Raw genomic sequence first — 24,620 nt, 5'->3', positions numbered from 1 at the left:
ATTGGCCTGAATAAGCAGAAAATCTTGAATGAAAACCTTACCATAATCGGCTGGATTGTAATAGTTTGGACATGAGAACCCATCATTTTGGAAACATTTCACCATATCATGCTGAGATCCATTGTAAATGACCTCACCGGCAGAAAGCACCAAGAGGTCATCAAATAAATTGAGCAGTCGTGAGCTTGGTTGATGGACTACACAGACAATGGTCCTTCCGGAATGTGCAAGGCTCTGAAGATACGTAATAACTTGTAGTGAGGATACACTATCTAAGCCACTGGAATCAAATACTCTTGATATGTTACCTGGCGGTGAATATTGAATTCGTAACCCTACCTAGTTGGTTCATCAAAAAACATAATCGGTGGATTAGTAACGAGTTCGATACCGATCGAGAGGCGCTTCTTTTCACCACCAGACAGTCCCTCCACAAGAGTATGAGTGCATTTCTCCAAATTCAATAGATTTATAATCTCGGATATCTTAAAAGTGTCATGCAAAACTGATTAATGAACACGGTTAAAATGGAAATTGTGCGATGAAAAGATGATATGAATATATTGTACTTACAATTTTTTCTTTGAAACTTTTCTTTGTCCTTAACCCTAATTTGAAATCTGCTGAAGCTTCCAGAGTTTCGACAACAGTTAATTTATCTAACATCGCAAACTGTTGTGGGATATATGATGATATCTTGCGAAACTCCGTCAGTCTTCGTGAAGTGCCATTTGTCAAGATTGATCCGCCCACCCCAGTATCTCTAAAATGTGAAAATATATTTCGTTAGCAAATATATATATTGTATATTAGTTAATGAACCGTTCTGATGTGCGAGAACAACTATAAAATACAGAATAGGAAATGGGCACAAGTCAGACTTTAGGAACATGAAAAGGTAAAAAAGAGCATGGCTCATCACTGTCTAAACCAGAACTATGGACCATTTTTTTGATGGGACTAAAAAACTAGCCAAGGAATCCCACTTCAAAACAAGGAAGATCTTTGAGGCCCCTCATATCTCCCTATCCAACAACACGGTGAATAAAAACCAGGAGGGTATCGACAACATATATTGCAGCATTCTAGTCTACTTTAGACACAGAGAAGGGCACAATCTGGATGAACTGATAATCCACAGAAATGTAGCTTAATAAAGGTACCTGACCCAATTAATTCTATAAATACTAGGTCTAAATGTATCTTCTTTTAGTATCTTTGAGGTTGCCAAGGAAACTTAGCAAAACATTGAAAAGCTAAACAAATAACACAAACACAAATTTTTGGTTCACGCTCACTTTTGTGAAAATAACAAGTTTCGAGTGACCAAGAAAAGTAAAATATGCGCCGCCAAGCCGAAATGTATTGCTGGATCCCCGATTGTTGCGACTTTTTCGGTAGTTATGGGATGGTGGTTTTAAATTGCAGAGACAGGTAGGTGGTCAATTCCAGATAGTATAGCCCGCTAGTCTAGACTATTACCGCACAAGATTTTTCGGACTACAGCAAGATCAAGATTTAAGACTAATACTCTCGCTAAAATTATAATTGGGACTGCCGCATCTTCTGTTAAATTTCGTTGGTTCTTCCTGCAGGAGCGAACTAATCGAGTCCTTTGCAATCGAGACTGTGATCGACAGCAACAGTGTTGTCCCAAACTCTCCAGAAGTCTCTGCGGAGTGAACTTATAATACGGATGGTAGTTTGCTCCTAAGCCATAATTCTACGTAAGGTTTTGATGGATAATTTTGGTGATGGATTTACGATTGCTGCTGTACTCGATACTGCTCGACAGCCGACATGTGGATGTCATGTACTGGTCTTCACAGTTGCATAAACTTGAAGTGAAGTGGATAATTGGGGATGTAATGCAAAGTTTAAATGCCCGTTTCCTCCCTGATGACGCGGGTTACTTATTTTAAACTTTTCGGTAGCCCCACCGTTCATGTTGTTTATACAAACAAAGTACCATGAATGCTATGATTATTTTTAAAGATCCAAACGTTAATTAACCCTGCAAGAACTGGCGGATGCAGCGTATAAGTGAACGTTAGAGACCATCAGGTAATTCCTTTCAAGGCCAACGTCAGCTTTCTCTTGTTACCTATAGGGAGCCACCCCAGAACTGTGTGTGATTGCTCATAAAAAGCATCCTTCCCTACTATATCGAAAGTTTCCGTTGGTGCATAGCATTCTACAATTGTGATGCTTGGACTGGAATTTTGCAGTCAGAAGTCTGTCATAAATCGACTCCCAAGACAAAAGAACGCTCCTTGCGGCAGCCGTCAAAAACAACCCGACATCGGATTCGCGTTTGCCACCACTCGGCTTTCTAAAGTACAAAAGCACATTGCCATAAATGTGGTCAAAGGGGGAGGAGTACTCTCCTGAGTTTCATCATCTTACTTCGTGTCCAGCTTATATTATTGGAAGTCCCGCTCGCTCCCATTTGCGATAGCCAAAGGTCTTCTGGTGATCAAAGGGTAGTATAGGTCCTAGGGCGAAACATGCATTACCCAGGATGGAGCATAAAACCTAGAAAACGCTTGCTGAACCAATACCGACAGCTACCAAACCCTACCTCCACCTCCACGTGGTGACCGCTTATTTCTTAACGAAAAGCTGCAGACGGGGAAGGATGAAGGCGAGTTCCCGCGCCTAAAAACGGGACAAATTGTACCAACTGGTCCTCCAGATTGGCGATTGGGTAGGGCTGACAACCCCACACGGAAAACAACTTGTTACGAAGCTACAACAGGAGCCTCGGACTGAACGGATAACACAACGGCAAACCCAGCAACGACAAAGGAATAATTATTTGCGCATTTTTTCATGGAACATGCGCTCCCTGTACAGAGATGAAGCTGATGAGCAGCTAGTCGATACCCTGTCCCAATATACGGCTGATGTAATAGCGTTAAAGGAGATGCGTTGGACAGGGACCGGTTTCCTGGAGAAGAGTTGCTACATTATATGTTATAGCGGCCATCCAGTAAACTATGTGTTCGGAGTAGGTTTCTTAGTCAGCCAAAAAATGATACCTGCTGTTATCGGCTTTGAAGACAAAATCGAACAGCTATGCACTCTGGGCTTGCGCGGCAAAATTAGAAATATAAGCCTCATTAGCGTTCACGCCTCTACATAGGAGACTGCAGAGTCGGAGAAGGATACCTTCTACGAGGCAGTGGAAGAAACTCTCGGTGCCTGGCAAGTAGGGACGGAGCCCGTATTCAGGTGATACGTTGGCTCTCATAGCTTACATAAAAATACAAACGATAACGGACTGCGGATTATTCAATTAGCAGTGTCACACGAAACGGTTGCTGGAAGAACCTGGTTTGCGCGGAAAGCGGTCCACAAACATACGTGGGGCTCTCCAGATGAGACCACTTTCAACCGATTGACCACGTGTTGATCGAACGCCGCCACCTCTCAGCCTTGATGAATGTCAGAATATATAGGGGGCCAATATAGACTCGGATCACTATGTCGTTGGCATGGTGTTCCGAGCTTGAATAACAACACTACCCAGAATCCCCTCTGACAATCAGGTGAGAGTTAACACTGAAGCCATCCACAACACTGCCCCCCGTAATACCTATAAGAGGGAAATGGATGCCGCAATAACCGCAGTCGACAGAGATCATGGAGATGAAGCATCAATAAATGATCCTCATAATCACCTGACGAACGTTATCATAAATACGGCCATAAGCATACTTGGCCCCCGCTGCAAAAAGAATCGGAACGGCTGTTTTGACGATGAATGTAAGCTAGCAACGGATCGGAAGAATGCCGCATACTAAGGAATGTTGCATTCTCAAAGGACGCTCGAAACGTCTCACCATAGGGTCAAAGCTCTTACTACAAGGCAATGGTCTTGCCAGTCCTCATGTATTCCTCGAAGGTTTGGATTCTTAACAAGAAAAATTGCGAACTCTTGGCTACGTTCGAGAGAAGAATCCTCAGAAGAAATTTTGGCCCCCTATATGAGGATGGACGAGCCCGTGGCTTACATAACGACGAAATCTATGAGCTCAATAGGTTAAGGTGGGCGGGGCACTTACTCTGTATGGAGGAGGAGGATCCAGCCCGCGCAGTCTATAAGGGCAATATCTATGGGAGAAAAGGAGACGAGGCAGACCCTGGCTGAGATGGAGCGATGGCGTAGGTCAGGACGCCAGACAACTTTTAGGGATATCAAATTGGCGGACCTCGGCAAGTTGAAAATCATTTAAAGAACTCTAAACACTGAATCATCTCATCACGATTTTATACGTGATAGGATGATTCAGAGGATGTTCATTCATCTCCACAGATTCTGTATTTTACCCGAAAGCGTTGAAAATCATCCAAGGGTCATTAGCTCAGCAAGACGAGACTGACAACTTCAAGCGTCCTCTGGATGGGACGGCAATTTCCACAATACCCAAGGACGACGATCTCCTCAAGAATAGTCGACAATAAAGAAGCGAGTCTGGATGGCATACCGAATAAGACCTTTAAGCTCACCGTGAATTGCAGACCGCAGATCTTTATATAAGCATTTGAAGCGTGCATGATCGAGAACTCTCATTTTCTCTACTCAGGAAGCAACAGAAGCTTGTTGCTCCCACCTATTACGTTGCTATTGTCGATAACAAGAATGAAGGCTCTGGTATGACACTGATAACGGATCCCAGGAGTATGTTGTCTCGATGGACATCTCAAAAAGCCTCCATACTGAACTCATTGATCTTAAACATCATGTATATACAACAATGTAGTTCATCTTCCCGCTCTGGAGGAAACCACCCCGGGTTATGCCAATGATTTAGAAGTGGTTGTGGCCGCAAAATATCTAGAAAATACTGAGTTATACTCATGAGATGCAATCGGTGCTTTTGAAGCTTAGCTGAAGGGCTCTGGTCTAGCACTTGCGGAGGGGGAAACTGGGAATCATAACATTCCTTCGAAGGCAACCACCAAGTACTTGAGAATAATAATAGACGCGAATCTCATTTATAAACAGCACGTGCAGTGTGATTGCCACAGGGCTCCTGCGGAAAGTATAACTCTGGTCAGGATAAAACCAAAAGTGGGAGGACTATGGTACACTTGTAGGCTGCTTGTAGCTAGAGTGTGATCTCGACCTTGCTCTATACAGTACCAGTTTCGAGGAGTCGGGGTTTGGTTCTATATAAATCCCTCGAAACTTATGCCAGAAGACATGGAAAAATTTTACAGGGCCCCTGGATTGTTCTCGATATTAAAGGTGTACAGCTGTGTGGAAGCTTAACACGCGGTTCGCTTCAATTGCGGTTTGCCACTAGATAATTACCTGCAATTGAAGGTGGAATATAAACATGTCAACCTGAACGCAAATAACCCCAATGGCTTTGAAGATTATTGGAATCTACTATCTTGGGGCGCCTAGAGTTTCATGGCGAGAAGCAGTGGAGCAAGATTTCAAGCTTTTCAGAAATTCCTGAAGTCAATGACCTGTAGCTTTCTTTGCCGCGCTGTGCCCTACATAGGCTTCGATATACTTGATAAAAATCCTTACGAAAATAATCAAATGACTCTTGGTTTAAGGACAAATTGTTTAGTAGTAAAAAGTATAGTATCAGAACCAAGAACCTCAGTATACTCTGTGTCGATTAGTAGGGCTTTCACTTCCCAGAAGTTCTGGCCAAAAATAAATAAAAAATGAAGCAAGTTCGTTGCATACGGTGTAGAATGATTTAATGTTACATTGCTTTGCCCTTGTATATCATTTCATTCAAAACAAAAATATAAAAAAATTTTTATCATTTTCAAATTGTTAATGGTTATTTGTCTGCTGTTTATAATGAAATCATTTGTGTTTTGTCTCATCAGCCAAAAATCAAAGGTCTACACATTGTTTTTTGTTAAAATTAATTACGAGGAGACCAGATTCAAAATTTGTTAAAAGTTACACATTACATGGAACGTCCTTGATGGTTTTTAGAGGTTGAAAATCGAATAAAATTCGGAAGCATCTCAATTGGCACTGATAAATATTCCCGTCCCCGTAAATCGATTCAATTCACACTGTTTAAACAATTCTTAATGATATTATTGAAGACCGACAAAATCTATGGACTTCTTGACCCCGTAAACCCCGTAAGGATAATGCAATTGGTAAAGAAATCTTAACAAAGAGGATCTATCTAAATTTGATGGATGAAATGCCTAAAGTAGAGCTGGAAAAAATAGATTTAATGAAAAACGTAATTTTCCAGTTGCATATAAATTTGAAATATTTTTCAACATGAAGACTAATGGTTTTCAGCCTGGAATCCACTGCCGTCAAGCTCGGTGTAGTGAGTACCAGCCGTAGTGCTCCTAACCCGAAATCGTCGACGTTGGGGGATCGCTCAAAAGCAAAGACTGGCAAAAACGTCTATTACCGGCAACCGGCTAAGAAGCGAAGGTCCATTGGTGTTTCGTTCAAGAGCCAGCACCAGGAGGCCATGTATATTCTCAGCAAGATTCATCATCATCAGCGGCCCAACAGCCGGTATCCGGTCTAGGTCTGCCTTAACAAGGAACTCCAGACACCCCAGCTTTGCGATTCGATATCCCTAAAAGTTGTCGGGCGTCCTGACCTACGCCACCGTCCCATCTCAGGCAGGGTCTGCCTCGTCTTCTTTTCCTACTACTCTTATCAACTTTGCGGGCTGCAACGTCTGGATTTTATCCACAAACAGACTGTCGTGGTATCTCGCACAGATTCCGTCGCTATGTAGGCTACGGAATCGTCCATCCTCATGTAGGGGGTCAAAAATTCTTCGGAGGATTCTCCTCTCGAACGCGGCCAAGAATTCGCAATTTTCTTGCTAAGAACTCAAGTTTCCGAGAAATACGTAAGGATTGGCAAGATCATAATCTTGTACAGTAAGAGCTTTGATTCTATGGTGAGACGTTTCGAACGGAGCAGTTTTTGTAAACTGAAATAGGCTCTATTGCCACCCAACAACAGCAAGATTGCTAAGCATAAAGAGGCCGGTACAGCCGACAAGCGGAATGAAAAGGACCTCGCTAAATACCAGGCGATTTTTGAGGAATACAACAGCAAACGCCTGGTAGGCAATCAGAAGGCGAAGCTCACCACTCTCAAATGCAATCGACCTCAATACTAGATCGAACAAGAGCAGAAGCGAGAGTGTGGAAGAGCGCGGACGCTAAGCAATCTCTGTAGAAAAGTAAGCTACAACAGCTAGCCGACGAACCGCGAACTGCGAAATCCTTTAGCGACGTGGTCAGAAGCCGCTTACGTGTGGCACTAGCAGATGGCAGTTCCACTACCGGAAAACTAGCGCCGGCGATGTGCGAGCATTGAGGCCAAGCTATCGAAGATGGTCACTGAACATCTCCTAGACTCCAAAGGCGAACACACGGGATCCATCCCCTACTCTGATGCCTCTCAGGTGACCGATGGGCTCCATGTTATAGCTTGCGAGGACCAATTCTTCAGGGACTTTCTCAGTTCGTGCGTTTAAAGTAATCCTCTACGACGAGATCCCCAAAATACCGGTCGCTCCCATCTGGTTGCCGAAGATTCGCATGGATAAGAACAAGCTCGTCTAATTCCCCTGTCTTCAAAACCCCAAAATTCCCATGGACGACTAGGTAGTTATCAAGAAGGAGGAGCCCCAGAGGAACAGCCAACCCTTCCTGCTCCGTATAAACGGAGAGTCCCTGAAGGTACTGGAAAAGGTAGACAATAAAGTGCGGTTCGGAATCAGGACCACAAAGGTGAAAATATTCCAGACTTGCTTAAAGGGTATGCGAACCCCCCAGCCGTGTGAGACTACCAAATCAGAAATTATCGAGGATAAAGTTGTCTGAGCTATAAACACTGCAGGGTGCGAGAGCTGCTTTTCTTCAGGAATACAACGGGCTGGCTGTAAAGATGTGAGTCAGCTGGACTCAGCATCCTTGCTCTCATAACAACAGTTATGTTCTTAGGAGTTTGCGGGTATCAAAACGGCGCACCACAGCACTAATTGTACTCCTCGGAGCGGCCACTGATACCTACTAACCTACCTACCCTATGCAACCCTAATCTTGTGAGATTACCGAATTTGTAATTGCCGATGTTTATAATCAGCTGGGCTATAAACAACCGCAGCTGCATTTACTCGAAACTGGTGACACGTGGCTATGAGTCCGCGAAGGAATCAGGCAATATATCCTGCAAATAGCACTCAACAACGTTAGTGCCAAAGCCATCAAAGAGGCTCTAACCAGAATAGAGCTGGAGAGTCTAGAGCATCTAGAGGGTAGCCGCTTGGCTAGAACTGTGAGCAGAAGCATTCCCCAGGATGGCGCCATCTATTCGATGCTCTGGTTAATAGTGGTGGATCAATTTCTACGGATAGTGGACACGAGCGGGGTGAGCTGACGACTTGGTGATTTGATATTAGAGATATTCCCTTCTGTTGTGAGTGAAATCATGGATAGCATTTGGAAAAGGTGTGCCTGTAAGCTGCAAAATGCGGACTCGACATAAATCCAACCAAAATGGAGCAGGTGGTATTTGCGATCAAGGCAAGGATACTCGAATTCCACGTTCCGCTTCTAAATTGGCAAAGGTTAACATTTTCAAACAATGTGTGGTTGTGATCCTGAATTCCAAGTTAAATTGGAGACTCAGGAGAACTGAGGATTCAGTAGAATTTTATAGCCTTCTACGGCCTTTATAGCCGTTGTCGGTGTCCGAGGATGCCCTACTGGTTCTCTATAATTCTGCCGGATATATGACCTGAACTACTCCTGCTCCGCCAGCAATGCTGTCACATTATAGTTGTCCGGATATTGGAAATCGAAGCCCTGCGGCCATAGTAATATCTTGTACGAAGTTTTTCGGGAGCTTTGAGCATTTTCAATGGAGTATGCCACAGGTAAGAAACAGGTAAGAAGAATTTGCTGTCAATTTTCCAATTAGAGCAAAAGGGAAAACCGCCGATGCATTACATAGTTTCATAACATAACACAGTTTCATAACTATCATAACACAGTGCTTTTCACCGACGGACCAAAGATGTGTCTGTGTAGTCGGATACGGTCGGTGTCGCAAAGTTGTACGGTCTTCTAGAATTCGTCAGTGTATTTCAAGCGGAGGTATTGACGATACTAGAAGCCTCTCGATAGCTGGGGCGTTGTCCGGGCCCCAAGCGTGTCATGATCATTCTGATCGAGAGAAAAGCGTTACCAAAATTGCATAGAGGAGGCAAAAGTTCTCAGGCAATTCTGATGCGCGATCGAGAGAGTAATCCTCCACAGAATTTCTGGCCGCTACATAAACCTTGACGATACCGGCTCTTATATAATGAAAGATCTTTGAGGATGTTATGAATGTTTAGTCATGAATAAAATCAGTCTCAACGGGCTGCGGTGGGCGGGTAATTTAATTTGAATGAACGAAGGAGACCTTTCCAAAAGGAAATTGTGACACCATTGATGATGATAATAAGTATTAGCAAATTTTGTAATAATAAAAATAAATGAAACTAGCATACTTCTCTTTCATTTTTAAAGTTTTTCCGCTGATATGAGTAAATCGAAAAGTCTTAAGAAAAGCGCCAATATGCAAAAGGTATGCAGTTTGTCATAGATGAAATTATATTTTCTTTTCTCATATTAGTGTAAATTTTTAATTGAAAATTCAGCTCTTACCGGAAATTCTTCATTTTTGACTATTGCTCTCTTCCATTTTACATTGGTATTAATTTCCTATTCCAAGGTTAAACAACTTTTCCATTCTGTAAGTGAACTCTAATAAACAGCAAAAACGTAGCTCATAATTATTTTAAGTAGGAAACAGCAATAAAGTCGGAGTAATTTTATTCGTACGAAAAGGCAACAAAGTTTTACGGCTTGTTTAAAAACTGTAAGTACAACCGACGTTTTACAAAACTTTTATTTACATGGTAACTACGTTAGCCATGGGTTCATGGTAGATCAACGATCAAAGTCACCTTGATGCAATTAGGCTGTCTGAGACACACTTGAGAGTTGATGATCCGTACATATACATATATTCACGGAAGTGCATGCCGCGTGTGCATTACATGTACGAATTTCAAAGACTAGCTCCGAAAAATGTCCCATCAGATTTATCTATAAGCTTCTGTTTAGAAGCCAGGTTACTATCAATACAACCAAATAATGTTAATTTATGCAACTCCAGGCAAGCAGAATTAATGCAAGAATAAAAAATCTTAGTACTGGCATAATGACAACCTTCTCGTGTAAAATTTAAACAAGTCAGAATACCGGAAGCTCGCGCTTCGGATATAAAGGTTTTGTGTTCATCTTATGTAAGAAACTTAAACGCACATTTTTCTGTCTGTATATATGATAGTTACAAATCCAACATATTCCTTTATATTTTTCCAAACTACGAGGCATACGTACATATTACAGCCATAGATATTATGTTCGTCGTAAACAAACAAACTGGCTATTTCCGAATACTGTACATACATATGCACGTATGCTATATAAATTGATCGTACCCATATTTCCGATTTACTTCGTGTTCAAAAGCATACATATGTACATATATAGTACGTATATTGAATGCTGGTGGTTTAATGTACAAATATATCTATCTGAATTAGACACTGCCCTCAAATTTCATTAGCACGGATATACTATATATCTCCATACAAACATGTCTGTTTGGAGTAATTGATATTCATATACAAATGACTAGAAAAATAAAACAAAATAATTCTTTTCCACCCCATTCATATGAACTTACTTCGTTGTGGTATTGCCAAGGGTCATATTTTGAGCCCCACTCCCTTTCGTTTGATACCCCACATGGCGACATTTTATAAAAAAAATTTGCATCCTCCATTCACACCCCTTAAACTTAACACAAAATGGCGCCACTTGCTGCATGTAAACACGATCCTACCAATTTTCGCGACAATCGGTTCAGCCGTTTCCGAATAAATCGGGTGTGACAGACAGACAGACATCGACTCGATTCTAATAAGGTTTTGTTTCACACAAAACCTTAAAAATGCACAACAAGCACATCCACCTGAAAGTATCTTTCCAGGTTCGGGAGCTTGGAAAATCCTTCTACATAGCATACCTAATTGTTTGAATCTTCTTCCTTCTTGCAATAAACCCTTTTTCTTGTGATCTCTTTATCCCAAATTTTCACCTCTTTCATTCCATTCTGGAGTTGTATTTATAAATAGGTGGAAAACTGAAAGCCCAGCGCTTCAGGAATAAGAAATTTGGTGTATTCCTTTTGTAAGTATATTTAAAAGCAAGAAGATTCTACGCCGCAGTTGCTTCGAAAAGTACTTTCATCTGACAGTCCATATGCTTATATTCGGTGAAGAAAACACACCTCTCCATTGTGTGTATGGAGACCCCGTCCTTTGGGTCTGTTTAAATTAGCAAAAAGGTATTCCGGTCCGCATGTGGGTGTTAACAGGGCTTATACCTCTGATCCTATACCGTTGCATTGCTGACACTAAGGACTCTATAGAAAAGGTCACATCAGGAATAACATTTTCGCAACCAGCGCGTTGGAATATCAGAATGCAACAAATATTCGCGAGAATGATTTTCACCCTGACGGTCATTTCTGCGACTCGCGTTCCCCCAGAGTCTGGTTGAGCCATGCTCAACTGAAAGATTTAGCCCTTAGGACTTTGTCTTTCGTATTCCAGAAAAACTGTCGAGACTAGTAACAAGGATACATCCAGAATTCTCAAGGGAAATGAGTAGCATTCCTAATATTCACGTTTTTCTGGAGCATAGGGCATCAATACAGTCTCAGGTCTCAATGAGACTGTGCTTCAGTTTCATAATCACTACACTCATTGTTTTGCAATTGACATGCCTGGTGGTCAAAGCGTAGTATAGATCCCAGGGCGAAACGGGGATTGGTACTCACGATGGAGGATAAAACCCGGTAAACGTCTGCTGAACCAATACCAACAGCTCTACTACCAAATCCTATCTCCACCTCCACGTGGTGAACGCTGGGAGCTCCTTCTTAACGAAAAGCTGCAGACGGAGAAGGATGAAGGTGAGTCTCCCACGCCTAAAAACGGGACAAATTGTATCAACTAGTCTTCCAGTTTGGGGGTTGGATAGAGCTGACAACCCTACATGGAAAACGACTTGTTACGAAGCAACAACAGGAGGCTTGGGCTGGACGGATAACACAACGACAAACTCGACAACGACAACTGAATAACGATTTCCGCATTTTCTCATGGAATGTGCGCTTCCTGTGCACGGATGGAACTGCCAAACAGATACACATCACAATATATGGCTGATGTAACAGCGTTGCAGGAGATGGGTTGGACAAGGATCGGTTTCCTGGAGAAGAGTCGCTACACCATATATTATAGCGGCCATCCAATAAACCATGTGCTCGGAGTGCGTTTCTTAGTCAGCTAATGAAACCTGCTGTTATCGACTTTGAAAACATAAGCGAACGGCTATGCACTCTGCGCTTGCGAGGCAAATTTAGTATTAGTAGTACATTAATGTTCACGCCCCTACAGAAGAGACTGCAGAGTCGGAGAAGGGTACCTTCTATGAGGCAGTAGAATGAACCCTCGAAGCCTGTCCCTGGGGGATTTTAACAATCAAGTAGGGACGGAGCCCGTATTCAGGCGATATGTCGGCTTCCACTCCCAATGATAACGGACTGCGGGTTATTCAGTTAACAGCATCGAAATGGTTGTTCGAAGTACCTGGTTTGCGTGGAAAGTGGTCCACAAACATACATGATGAATGTCAGAACATATAGGGGGGCCAATATATACTCGGATCACTATCTAGTTGGAATGGTGCTCCGAGCTCGAATAACAACACCACCCAGAATCTCCTCTGACAATCAGATGAGAGTTAACACTAAAGCCATCCACAACACAGCCCTCCGCGCATGCCGCAATAACCGCAGTCTACTGAGGGCCTGGAGATGAAGCATCAACAAATGATCTTCACAACCACCTGAAGAGCGTTGCATTGATACGGCCACAAACATACTTAGCCCCAGCCGCAAGAGGAGTCGGAACGGCTGGTTTGCCGATGAATGTAAGCTAGCAATGGAACGGAAGAATGCTGCATACCGAGTAATATTGCATTCTCAAAGAACGCGGGCACGCGAAGAGAATTATCACGAACTCCGTCGAGCGGAGAAGCGACTTCACAGACGGAAAAAGGAAGCCTGGGAGAATCAACAAGTCTATGAACTAGAAAAGAACGCACCAGGCGCGGAAGTTTTACCAACAAGTCAGCAGGATGAAGCCTTATACATCTCGATGTTCATCCTGCCGAGACAAAGAGGGAAATCTGATTTCCGATAGAATGGGCATATTGGAGCGATGGGTTGAGTACTTTGATGAACAACCAGAACATTGGCGAGTTGGAGGTCCCGCCAATTGAAGACGACGGACATATACTGCCACCATAAAGTATAGAAGAAACAGTCGATGGAATTACGGCCGAATTGGTTAAATATGGAGGCAACCAATTACACCGAGTGGTTTATCAACTTATGCTCAAGGCGTGGGACAGCGAATCAATGTCTGACGACTGGCAAAGAGGGATTATCTATCTCATACATAAAAAGGGAGATATCATGAAGTGTAGCAGCTATAGAGGTATCACGTTGCTGAGTATCATCTATAAGATATTCTCCGGTATGTTGCTAGGCCGGATAGCCCCATCCGCTCAGAACATCATTGACCCATAACAAAGAGGCTTCACTCAAGGCAAATCAGATTTCCTCTCTGTGGCAAGCGATGGAAAAACTGTTGGAATATGGACATCAGTTGCACCATCTATTCATCGAATTTAAAGCCGCCTATAACAGCATAGCCAGAGTACAATTGTACACAGCCTTGAGAGAATTCGGTATCCCGACGAAATTGATAAGACTGACTAGGCTGGCCCTGACCAATGTGCGAGGCCAGATAAAAGCAGCAGAATCACTCTCAAGACCATTCGACGTCAACAACGGTCTACGACAACGGGATGCGCTATCATGCGTCCTCTTTAACCTGGTCCTGGAGAAAGTGATCCGTGATGTTAAGGTAAATGCGAGGGGTACGATCCCCTTTAACTCCACCCAACTATTGGCCTATGCTGACGAAATCCACATCATGGGAAGAACGACCCGAGACGTACAAACTGTCTTCATCCAGATCGAACAGGCGGCAATTGGCGCGAGATCTTGGGTTGCACATCAATAAAAACAAGACAAAATATATGGTGGCAAGAATTTTTGGCCCCCTACATGAGGATGGACGATTCCGTAGACTACATATCGACGAAATCTATGAGCGATACCGTGACCGTCAGGTCGTGCATAATGGATATCGAATTGCCAATACACAGACTTCACTGCAGGGTATAGCCAGCATTGAAGTTATCTCCCTTTCTCAACGTGTGACCTACCCACAGCTACTTTCTATTTTTAATCAAAACGTCTACTGTCGAAGGCTTGGACTCTTTAAGTAATTGTGGAGAATTCATATCCTATCATAAAAACTCCGTGGTGTTAAAGTATGTTTCCAAGTCTTAGACAAAACAACGAAGGCGGATCTAGGACTCTTAATACGTCGTGTAACATCCGCCTGAAGAAACAACGCTACACACATTTACAAATTGTTCAACATGTCCGATGTTTTACAACTACGAAGGATTCGGTAACCAGTCAGACTGAGAACCTTATTTTTGTTGGTATTTACCTTCAATCCGACTATTCTTGCCTCTTTCTTCAAGGTTAAAGTTCCTGACTCGGAGAGAGATCATGCAGATATCGTGATCAATTGTTTCCCATCTTCTGCAGACAAAAACAATCCTTGTAACAGGAGGGAACATGCAAAAACCTCTATATTTGTCCAACTTGCCTTTTTCGGTATCTTAAAGATCCTCCGCTTTTATCCCCAATCGTGTGGTAGCTGCTCTGTGGAAACTGCAGGAGCTCCGGATAGTAACTCCACCTAGAAAGCGGCATGCTCAGCGACTTTACTTTACTTTAGGGGATTCTTAAATTGCTGCGCTAGCATGCCAACTATACGAGTACAAGCTGCTACAATTCCCTCCTCTCCTTCTCCGAGAAGCATGCATTCCTCTTCCAATGTTCTATGCCACATACTTCTAGGTCTATCCTTATATTGACGGGGCAGATGATTGCACTATTGTTTGGGGAAGCAGTGCGTACCCGTTTGTTAAGACGAATAGTGATTTCATCCAGAAGAAGTGAAACTACAGCGGAAGTTATACGATTGAGAAGGTTGGTGAAATGGTCTTGCTACGTTTTAAGCTCTTCGTGATCCTAGTTATTGTTGCAGATCGGATTATCGGGAAACTTTTGATCACTTGCAATTTCCTTCAAGGTGCTTTACATAGCAGTAAAATTATTATTTGTATTAGCTTCCGCCTTCCTGACCAGCATAGTAATAAATTACATTTTGTCAAGGCGCACGCGATGCTGCACTTTCAGAGATTTATTGCGGTATCGAAGTTCAAACTAAATGCAGCGACGATACGAGTTTTCATTGCCCAACATTCGTAGATCCGCTTTTAAGCTTCGACATCTTCACTTAATCTCGAAAAAGGGTACCTTTGATGGTGGCCCGGGCGAAGTTCGAATCTACTCTCTTCTAGGAGCTCCTAAAATTCAAACACCAGCGGCCAACCGCATACAATTCGCAGCACAACGGGAACGTTGCCGCAGATTAATGGCACGGAAACCCGCTTAGTTGCCTTAACCTAATATTTTAATTGCGAGTTCAGCTATTCCTCGTTAGATAGAAAACCTAATGATTTTCGGTTCCCTAAAATTGGGTTTGTGTCCTGTGTTTTTCCCATTTTAAAATTAAGATCAAACTATTGCCCTGCATTTGGATTCCCCGCAAATCGTCTTAAATGTTTAGCTTATACCAAAGGCTTTCCCCAAGATATTAGCCCAAGCGTTTCTTAAAAGTTGACCTATGCACCACGTGTTACAATTTGTCCTGTCGCCAATGACGGTGATTGCCTGGTAATTTCTATATTTCCAAGCTATATATGCATTTTCTGTTATGGCTCCTTGTAAAATCCAAGTTCGATTTATCCAAATCTCCTTAAAAGTTTGACTTCTAGTCCTAACCTAATTACACTCTCCAGAGAGAGAGAGAAGTTACATGATTAAAACTTTCAATTTCTCAAGTTTAATTAAGATGCTTATGGCAAGTTGAATATTGTAATCACAAGGAAAACGTTGTGATTAAAATATTCCGGGAGTTGAGTTACGTTCCCGATTTTATTTATCGGTGCCCTCGGTGCGCAAGGTGATCGTTTCTGATGCCCAATCCTCCAAATGTTTCTCTATGTTCTTTCGTCGTATCCTAGGGTAAAAGCACTAGAAGCTTTTTTGGTTTTCACCACCTCCCTGAAAAAATTCTCAAATGCAGGAAAGAGCTTCTGCCCAACAAGGTCCTCCGGCTGCACTAGCCATGTTTCAAGTTGAACCATGCTTGCATTTACCAGCCTCTGCCTTTCATCCTCGTGTACCGGACATTCATATAGCATGTGAAGTCCCGTTTCCTGTGTTTCGAAGTGACAACGCCTGTTTGTGCTGAGCTGGAATTGCGTTAACTTCCATTTGAAGTCAGCGTGTCCTATAAGGAATTGGCTTGTAAAATGATTGGCCACTTCATTTTCAGTCTCCTCGCAACGTCTGGGAAGAATACCCTTATGAATTGCCGACCTCTTTACGATTTCCACCTCGAGTTGGTTGGCCCCTGACGCCTTACCATTCCGAACGGTCTCTCAGCTTTCGCTTTATTTCCACCGGGGTCTTCTATCTTGCTCCTGATTGAGTACCTAAGAGCACTAACAAAGTCTCTCAGTTTCTCATTCCAATTGGCTACATTTCTACCGTTTTGCTGCTTTCTCCTTGTCCTATTGAACTTTCTCTTTAATCTTGCGATTTTCTCATTTAAGCCTGGTGTTTTGCCATCTCACGTTTGCTTCCAATTGATGGCTTTTCACTTGCGTTTATTATGCGTGGCTGCAAGCTCTTCAGTGCTCGTTGCAAAGTTTTCATTGCGAACACGATCCTCCGCACTCCTCAATTCACTTGAACTTTTCCCTGTTTGCTTTTTTGGTATTAAACCGAGGGTTTCCTTTGAGTTTTCCAAGTTCGGTTTCACTCCAGCGAAGAGCGATTTTAATCAGCCTATGACCGCTGGATGTGAGGCTATCTACCATCCTCCAATTTTTCACCAGCCTTGAAGCTGGTGTAGCCAGCGTGATATCAATATATGATTTATTTCCCGGTATATTCCCCCTGTAGGTTGGAAGCTCAATCATTTGATTGAGAAAAATCAAGCCTCAGTTCGTAATAACTTCTTCCTTTTGCCTTCATCTAGCCGCTGTCCGGTCGTTTTGCGTTTTCCTGGCCTAAATCGGGTCCCACATAGGTGAGCTTGCATTGGCATCCATGCCGATAATAACTGGCCAATCATACCTAATGCATTCTCAAGCTTTACCTAATATCTCCTGCTATATTAAAAGCATGCTCACACTCACAGTGGCCTGCACCACCATACAGTGTGAGTCACTTATGTGGCTCAATTTGAGAGCCGTTATGCGATCTTTTTTTAACAGAATCGTAGTTCGGGGCTTGCTATTCTTGCTTTCGATTGCAAAAACCGCGGTGGTGCTGCTTGAGCAGCAAACTTTCCCCCCATATTCATATGGCTCTTGGGTCAGTATCATATCGATTTTGTTCCCTCGTACCAAATTTGCCACCTCGTTCGACACAGTTCTCGACCTGTGCATATTAAGCTGATGGATTCTCAGCATTTGTAATTAGTTCGTGAGATCCTCCATTCTATGGACGCTTTGTATTGTGGACAATCTCCACTGTTTGCTGCATATCCAGTATTTACCCCCTGTACCCGTTTGCAGTTATTGCATCTTGGTGCCATATTTTTGCTTCGGAATTCCTCATAGCTATCGTTATTATGATCGGTGTTTTCATCGTTTCCCATCAGCTTCAATGTTCAGATCAATCTTAGCTAGTGAATTCTGGTTAGCGCGAATTACATGTCCATGGCATCGAAGACACGTCTTTTCCCGTCTCCGAATGTCCTCATTTCAAATGTGATTACGACGTCTTATGCCACTGATTCAGCACTTCTGTGAAGTTCCATTCATTGCCTTTGGTAGTCAACTAGCACTCAGGACCAACGAGGGACACTAGGGTAAATTTTGAACTTGAGACATTCGTTGTTGCGCTTATCATAAAGAACGTCAGTTATGGGACGCCATTTTGTCCAAGTTGCGTTCGTGCATGAAGCAATTTCATAATGCGACGTACCAATGGCTGATGACATTGATCCAGGATGTTCAAGTCACTCAGTTCTCGACATAATGCAGTTTAATTTGGAGCCGATCATCAGAAACCCTGTTTTGTTGGATATCCCTTGTCGCAGTATCAATGAGAATAATAAAAAGAAATGCGGAATGGTCGCTTACTTGAAGAACATCGACAGAGGCAATGGAACCCTGTTTTTCCATGACTTACGGCGTAGCGCATATTGCGTTAGCAGTTCTGCAGTTCTTGCAAACCGGCTGGGTTAACGATTTCTTGAACGATAAATGCTTTCAATTGCCTCTTCAACTTTTATGCGGGCTGGTACGCGTTTTATCAACGACAAATTTAAATAGAGGGGTTCATTTTCACCAACCTTCAATTTTCAGGGTTGTATAAACCGCTTTGTAGATCACAGTTTCAGCTTGATGCCATGTAATGGACAGCAGTCGCTCAAGGAGACCATTCTTTCTTTTTTTCGGGAAATTGCCACTATACGATTCGCGGTGGAGCAGTGCGTTCCTCGTCTTGTTTCAATGGAGACTTCATTTGCAACGCGGCAACCAACGACCGACGTTTGCTGAGATGGTCTCATAGGGAACAGCTTTGGTGACATCACGCGGTTAGAAAACGGCAGCATTTTTGAGATTATAGCGAAATTGTGTTTATTTTTCCCCCTATTAAAAAAGAGGAAGTTGAGACAATCGCTTAAAAACCGCGTTCACAAATAAAAGTGGCTGCCAAATTGAGTTACGTTCGTCATTCTCATTGCACGTTTTAAACTCTTTTCTCCCATGGCATCAGTTGCCGTGTGCCTTTTCCCCAACATGACTAATCATAGGCAGGGACATTACAGATCTTTGTGTAGTCGATGCTGTAGTTGACAGAAGACATCTTTCTCGAATCGACCTGTTTGTGGTGCCTACGCAGTCTAGAAAGGAATCAGGATAAAAGCGTTCTCAGGGAGGCTATGCGTACGTCCTTATGAGATTCGTCAAGAACCCTGGCTCATTTTTTGACAGTCTTGGAGCCAACCTTTTGCATCGACCCAGGTGGACCTCCTAGAATTTTTCCAAGAGTCTTTAATGAACAGTATCATACTTTTTTAGCGACATTGAATGTGTTTTTTTTTAGTTCGCTTAACGTGGAACCTGCCGCCAAGTGAGATCGGATAGGACTTAGCAACTAAATTCCATTTATCTCTTTTCCTGATGTCATCAGTTTATTTTTATTTTACTGAGGATACTCAGCACCCGCCTCAGACCCTTTATTTGAGTTTGGGACCAGCTTGTTATGTAAATATACGGCGGCTAACCTCACACATTTAATTTATTTATTGCGTTTACGAATATTCCTCAGCAAATATTCCGAATATAATAGAAGGCTTTTGTATTCCATGAACACATTTTTCACAGCCTTCATTTAAATTATATATTCTGTGGTTCATAGGTTTAATTATTAGTAGTTAATGATTTATAATCGCAAGACTTTATTTATTGCAGTTTCCATTTACCCAAGTGTACATAAATTGTATTCAATCCTCAATGAATACTTGGAATATTGATAATTAGTCTAGTATGCCTTTATCAAGCGAGATAAAACAAACTTTATTTTCAAATCTGGTTACTTATCTGAACACCTGTAAAGTACGCCGAAAGCAAGATAAAAAGGAAATTTAAATTTATGAATTTCTCCGACACGGAATTTAATCCGCTGATAATTATTAACTCAGATGTTGCACAAAAGATTAATAAAAACATGTACCAAATTTACACGTTGCTTTTGTTTTATCTCAATCTGAAATATAGAAGAATACTTACTTGAAACCAGATAAAACATTCAAAAATGTCGTTTTTCCGGCGCCAGATGGTCCAAGGATAGCCGTAAGTCGACCTGGTATAAATTTTCCACAAACATCTTTCAGTATGTCTTCTTTGAGACTTTCTATGGAAAGTAGTCAAGTTTTTATTATAAACAAAAGCCACTTTCAAACAAAAAGCCTCACTTGATTTGGGCCGGTAAGTCACATTTCTACACTCCAACGTGATCTGTTGGTTGGTTAGTAGTAGATCGGTCGCCGAATCACTCATTATCAAATTCGATTATTAATTTTGCTTTATAATTTTTAATATTTACTCCAAGAATCTGTGGTATCCAATGCACATTACTTCACGAAAGTGACTGTACGTTGGCGATAGTTTATTGCACTATGTGGTATCACAACATGGCCGTTACTTTCTCTCACTGGTTACTTGTTACTTCTAATTCACCATTTCTTCGCTGTGTTCACTTGCACACTGGGCTCGTATCTGAAACGTCGGAAAGAAGATAATTTATAAAAGACCTACAAAACCTGATCTCTGTGAGATATATGTGAGGGGCCGCGAAGCATTACTTCTTTTAAATCTTTAACAACAACTTGGTAGTCGTATGGTCTGGTTAGGCCCGAGCTAGATGCGTTTAAGCTTATCTTACAAATAAATATAGTGTGATAGGCCCACACGAACTAAGGCAGAAAGGTCCTCTTTTTTGTACGAACTACATGCATCATTTAGCTTAGCGATGTAATCGAAAACTGATTCTTGTTCTGTGCACATGTACCCTCAAAGCTACGTATCTCGGAAATTAACTACAAATAATCGGACAAAAAGAGATTGTATTTGAAGATTGGAACCACTCCTTGTAGGCACTTGATATACGCTATATTCTCCTCCGGTGTTGAAGCGACTATCAACCTTTTTGGGCACTACGTCCTTATTACCAAATTTAAAGCCATGCCTCCGAAGGGAATGGATCGAGGGAAATTATAATCTATGTTAAATTAACTTTAAACAATAGGATCGCGACGTAGCTAAAGATGGTTCCAATATGATACTATGGGACCATCTCGCACGCAAAGTTATCAGTCCAGAAACAAAATTTTCAAGCCAAATGGCCGCAAGTAGATTATTGTCCCACGCAAATTTCGCCAGATAAATTATTTATGCCGCTACAGCTTAAGAACTACACTGTAAAAACTAAAAACTCAGGAAAGCGAGAATGGGATATAGAATTTGTCATCCACAAGAATTGCGTCCGTAACAGACTTCAAATCAATCAATAAATGAATTGGCGCTATAAAAACAACGATTCAAGTCGAAATACAGGAGTTTTGCGTGCGTTAATAACTTTTAGGTTGCCCTCAAACTTTCCAGAATTATGTCTTATAATATAACTATTACTGATGATGCCAGATTTTGTACTTCTGGAATAAACTTTATGAGTTTTCGGGTAAATTTCTAAAATACGATTATATGCTATTATTTGAGCAAATATTGCAATGGATTGTGTTTTGAGTGCTAGATTTCGTATATGTGTACCACTGTCACTTTTTTTTACATTTTTCGGTTATATAGGTTCTGAGAACGAGATCTGTTGCACTGGTTATGGTACCTACATTCGGGGTCATAGTTGCCTTGAATGCCAGTTGATAGCGAAAGTTAGGGTAGTCCTGAAAAATACTGATTAGGACCTTTCAGTTCATACCCCACATGACCATAATAATAATAATAATCGTTGACGCAACAATCCATATTAGATCAGGGTCTTGAAGTGTGTTAGAGCACTTCATTCAAGACCGTAACGGTACACTACAGTAGACTGTAGGAAACAATGTGGTCAGCATTGCGCTCGACCGAGATTATTACCCTGATTTGACTCAGGTACTCATTCACAGCTGAGTCGACTGGTATCCGACGTCAAATCACGATACAAATCCCTCTGCCACCAGCGAGATTTGAACCGCGACCTTCCGTACGACAGCCTTGTGCTCTAACCACTCAGCTATCCGAACACACATGACACATGACCATATTCCAACAAAAAATCTACACCACTCTTCCATTGGTTATAAAATATGTCATAAAATCATCCTACTCATTGCATATGAAGAGACTCACAGATTGAAAAAGAGCTGGGGGCTATATTCTCTATAATATAATTAACTAACTGATTTGGTTTGGCGATCAGTGCCCTGCCGTCAATAGAAGAGCGGTGCTGGTTTATACTGAAGGCAAGCAAGCACCCATACCAGTGGATGTTAAACCTATCCAACACCTTTGCCCAATTAAGGGGTATGGCCTCCAAATTGGACAGTACAACTCCACTTATTGAGCCCACAAACAGTTCTGCTCACGATATGCATGCAAATGCAACCAACTGTTACGGTCGGAGGACAGCTTCTGGGCATGTGTGGCGCAGCGGGGTTAACAACATTCGAAATTAAATTATAAAATATGCATTAGCACATCGAAGCTTATCAGTGCTAGCAACGACTAGGTAACATCAAACACCCATTTGGCATGTTGCGGAATCAACTGTACCCAGGACAGACAGAACACAACCCCAACTTGAGGCAAAGCTCCAAGAGAAAAGAATTTCTTTCAAGTGGGGTAAGTCCACTTCGAGCGTAAAGTCTACGATAAAGCTCCCTCTGGCAGACACACATTTCACATACGCATATATTATCTGACTTCACTACTTCCATTCTATCAAATCTGCCCTGTCCTAACACCTCCACTACATTACTACAAAAAAGATCGTTTTACTTTAAAGGTGCGCCTCTTGAGGTTCTTGATGCACCGAACTATCTCTAGATCTAAAGAAGGAACATCCAATAATACTTGGATGGTATCAGATGAAACCGTGCAACGTACAGTATCAGATGAAACCGTGCAACGTACAGGAAGACACGCGAACAACGCTACTCGTTGACAGGCGTAGAGTAGCTTCCTCCGTCATCACAAACTGACCCAACGTACAAAAAAACACACAACAAGGAGTCCAACATATATGAATCTGACAGTTCTCATATCCTTAAACCTGACCAATACCATTTTACACAAGCCAACATATACACCAATTTTGTTTAGCGCGTTCTATCAGGTGTGGAAAAAACTACATACGTTCCGCAATTGTAATTCCCTGGTATGTTAATTTCTCTCCGAATTTCAAGCAATTTCAATTTAATTAATAGCGTAAGACGTAAGATGCATATATATTAAGACGATTAACTTCATAAAAATCTTGACAACGACTTAAATGGACCACAAATTAACGATACGCATGTATTCGGTACTCCCTGTTCAAGTTGAAGTAGGATGTATCCGCCGATCAGAATGCGGAGATCATCCGCGTAAGAAACGCATTCAATCTGTGTATTAAGCCCAGTCAGCAGTTCATCCATCAGGTTCCATACAAAAGCAGCTGCGATAGATGGCTGTGGGCAGCCGCTCTCCACATTTGCCTAGACGCCTTGGATGGATTCTTTCCTACCACGGAAGCAGCTCCTCCATGGAACTAATTCCTGACAGCCACACTCATAATTTCGATAACACAGAAGACAAGGCAATGAAATGCATCTTTGAAATCTAAGAACATTGTAAGGGCGTGTTTGTTAACACAATGGAAAACAGAGCAAAATTCAAACTGGACATAAGACTGGACCTGATCCTTGTACTCTCCTGGATATCACAACAATGAAGGGGAGGAATCGCTCTACTTCCTCAGTGCGATTGCCCGGGGTACCTAATATCCGGATATTGGAAATAATTCATGTTAAGAGTGACTTCTTTTGGTTGGCATATCTGGCAGATCCTCCCCAAGGGTCACCAATATGTTCACCGACGAAGTGTCTCCAGACTTTTCGCTTAGACTACCTCAAAAAATCTTCATAAGACGTTACACCACCCCTGAAAGCGAGCCTAAGTTGGTCAACATCGGCAAAAAACTAATATCAGTTTTAGACCCTTTAGAAACATCTCATCCAGGTGCGCGATATACTGCTCCAAGCCGTCTATAAGTGGACAGTCGATGCTTACGCAAAATACCCCAAAGACACATACGTCCCATTGATTAGTGAGACTCTAGACTCAAACCCAACCTACATGGATGTATATCATTTATTAGAACAGCTGCCTTGGGCAACCCACTAGCATTGAACACTCGCATGTACACAGGCAAGTCTTGACAACGCCATTGACGGCCCAGGTTTCTCAAAACATCAGCCTTTACCACCGTTGCGAAGTATATGGGACACAACGCCGAGAGAAGCATACGCTCTGCCGGAAATCCAATTCTGGCAGTACACCTCGTTGTTGCAACATGGCCAATCGGCGAGCCGTGAACATACACATGGTCTTTCTCCTTGCAGACAGTCACCTCATGATCGAATCCTAATCACCTGAATAACGCGAGGAGCATGCTGTATAATCTAGTT

General features: G+C 42.2%; 1 protein-coding gene across 5 annotated transcripts in view; it reads right to left on the bottom strand.

The window, feature by feature from the left end:
• The window catches only part of LOC119661408 (ATP-binding cassette sub-family G member 1), a 59,768-nt gene that overhangs the window by 14,890 nt on the left and 20,258 nt on the right, over positions 1-24,620 (bottom strand). For 4 of the 5 annotated variants that reach the window (XM_038070742.1, XM_038070738.1, XM_038070740.1 and 1 more), the window contains 5 exons: positions 20,370-20,673; positions 20,185-20,308; positions 574-763; positions 340-485; positions 42-280 (listed from right to left, as the gene is read on the bottom strand). In XM_038070742.1, coding sequence (XP_037926670.1) covers positions 42-280; positions 340-485; positions 574-763; positions 20,185-20,308; positions 20,370-20,454 — 784 coding nt within the window. In that variant the 5' untranslated portion in view covers positions 20,455-20,673. Of the gene's footprint in view, positions 1-41; positions 281-339; positions 486-573; positions 764-20,184; positions 20,309-20,369; positions 20,674-20,759; positions 20,897-24,620 lie in introns of those variants that run through there. The other variant, XM_038070741.1, reaches the window with a different exon arrangement.

Source organism: Hermetia illucens, chromosome 1 (genome assembly GCF_905115235.1).
Source record: "Hermetia illucens chromosome 1, iHerIll2.2.curated.20191125, whole genome shotgun sequence".
Classification (NCBI taxonomy): domain Eukaryota; kingdom Metazoa; phylum Arthropoda; class Insecta; order Diptera; family Stratiomyidae; genus Hermetia; species Hermetia illucens.
The sequence above is the reverse complement of the archived record's forward strand: the minus strand, read 5'-3'. Positions and strand labels throughout refer to the sequence as shown.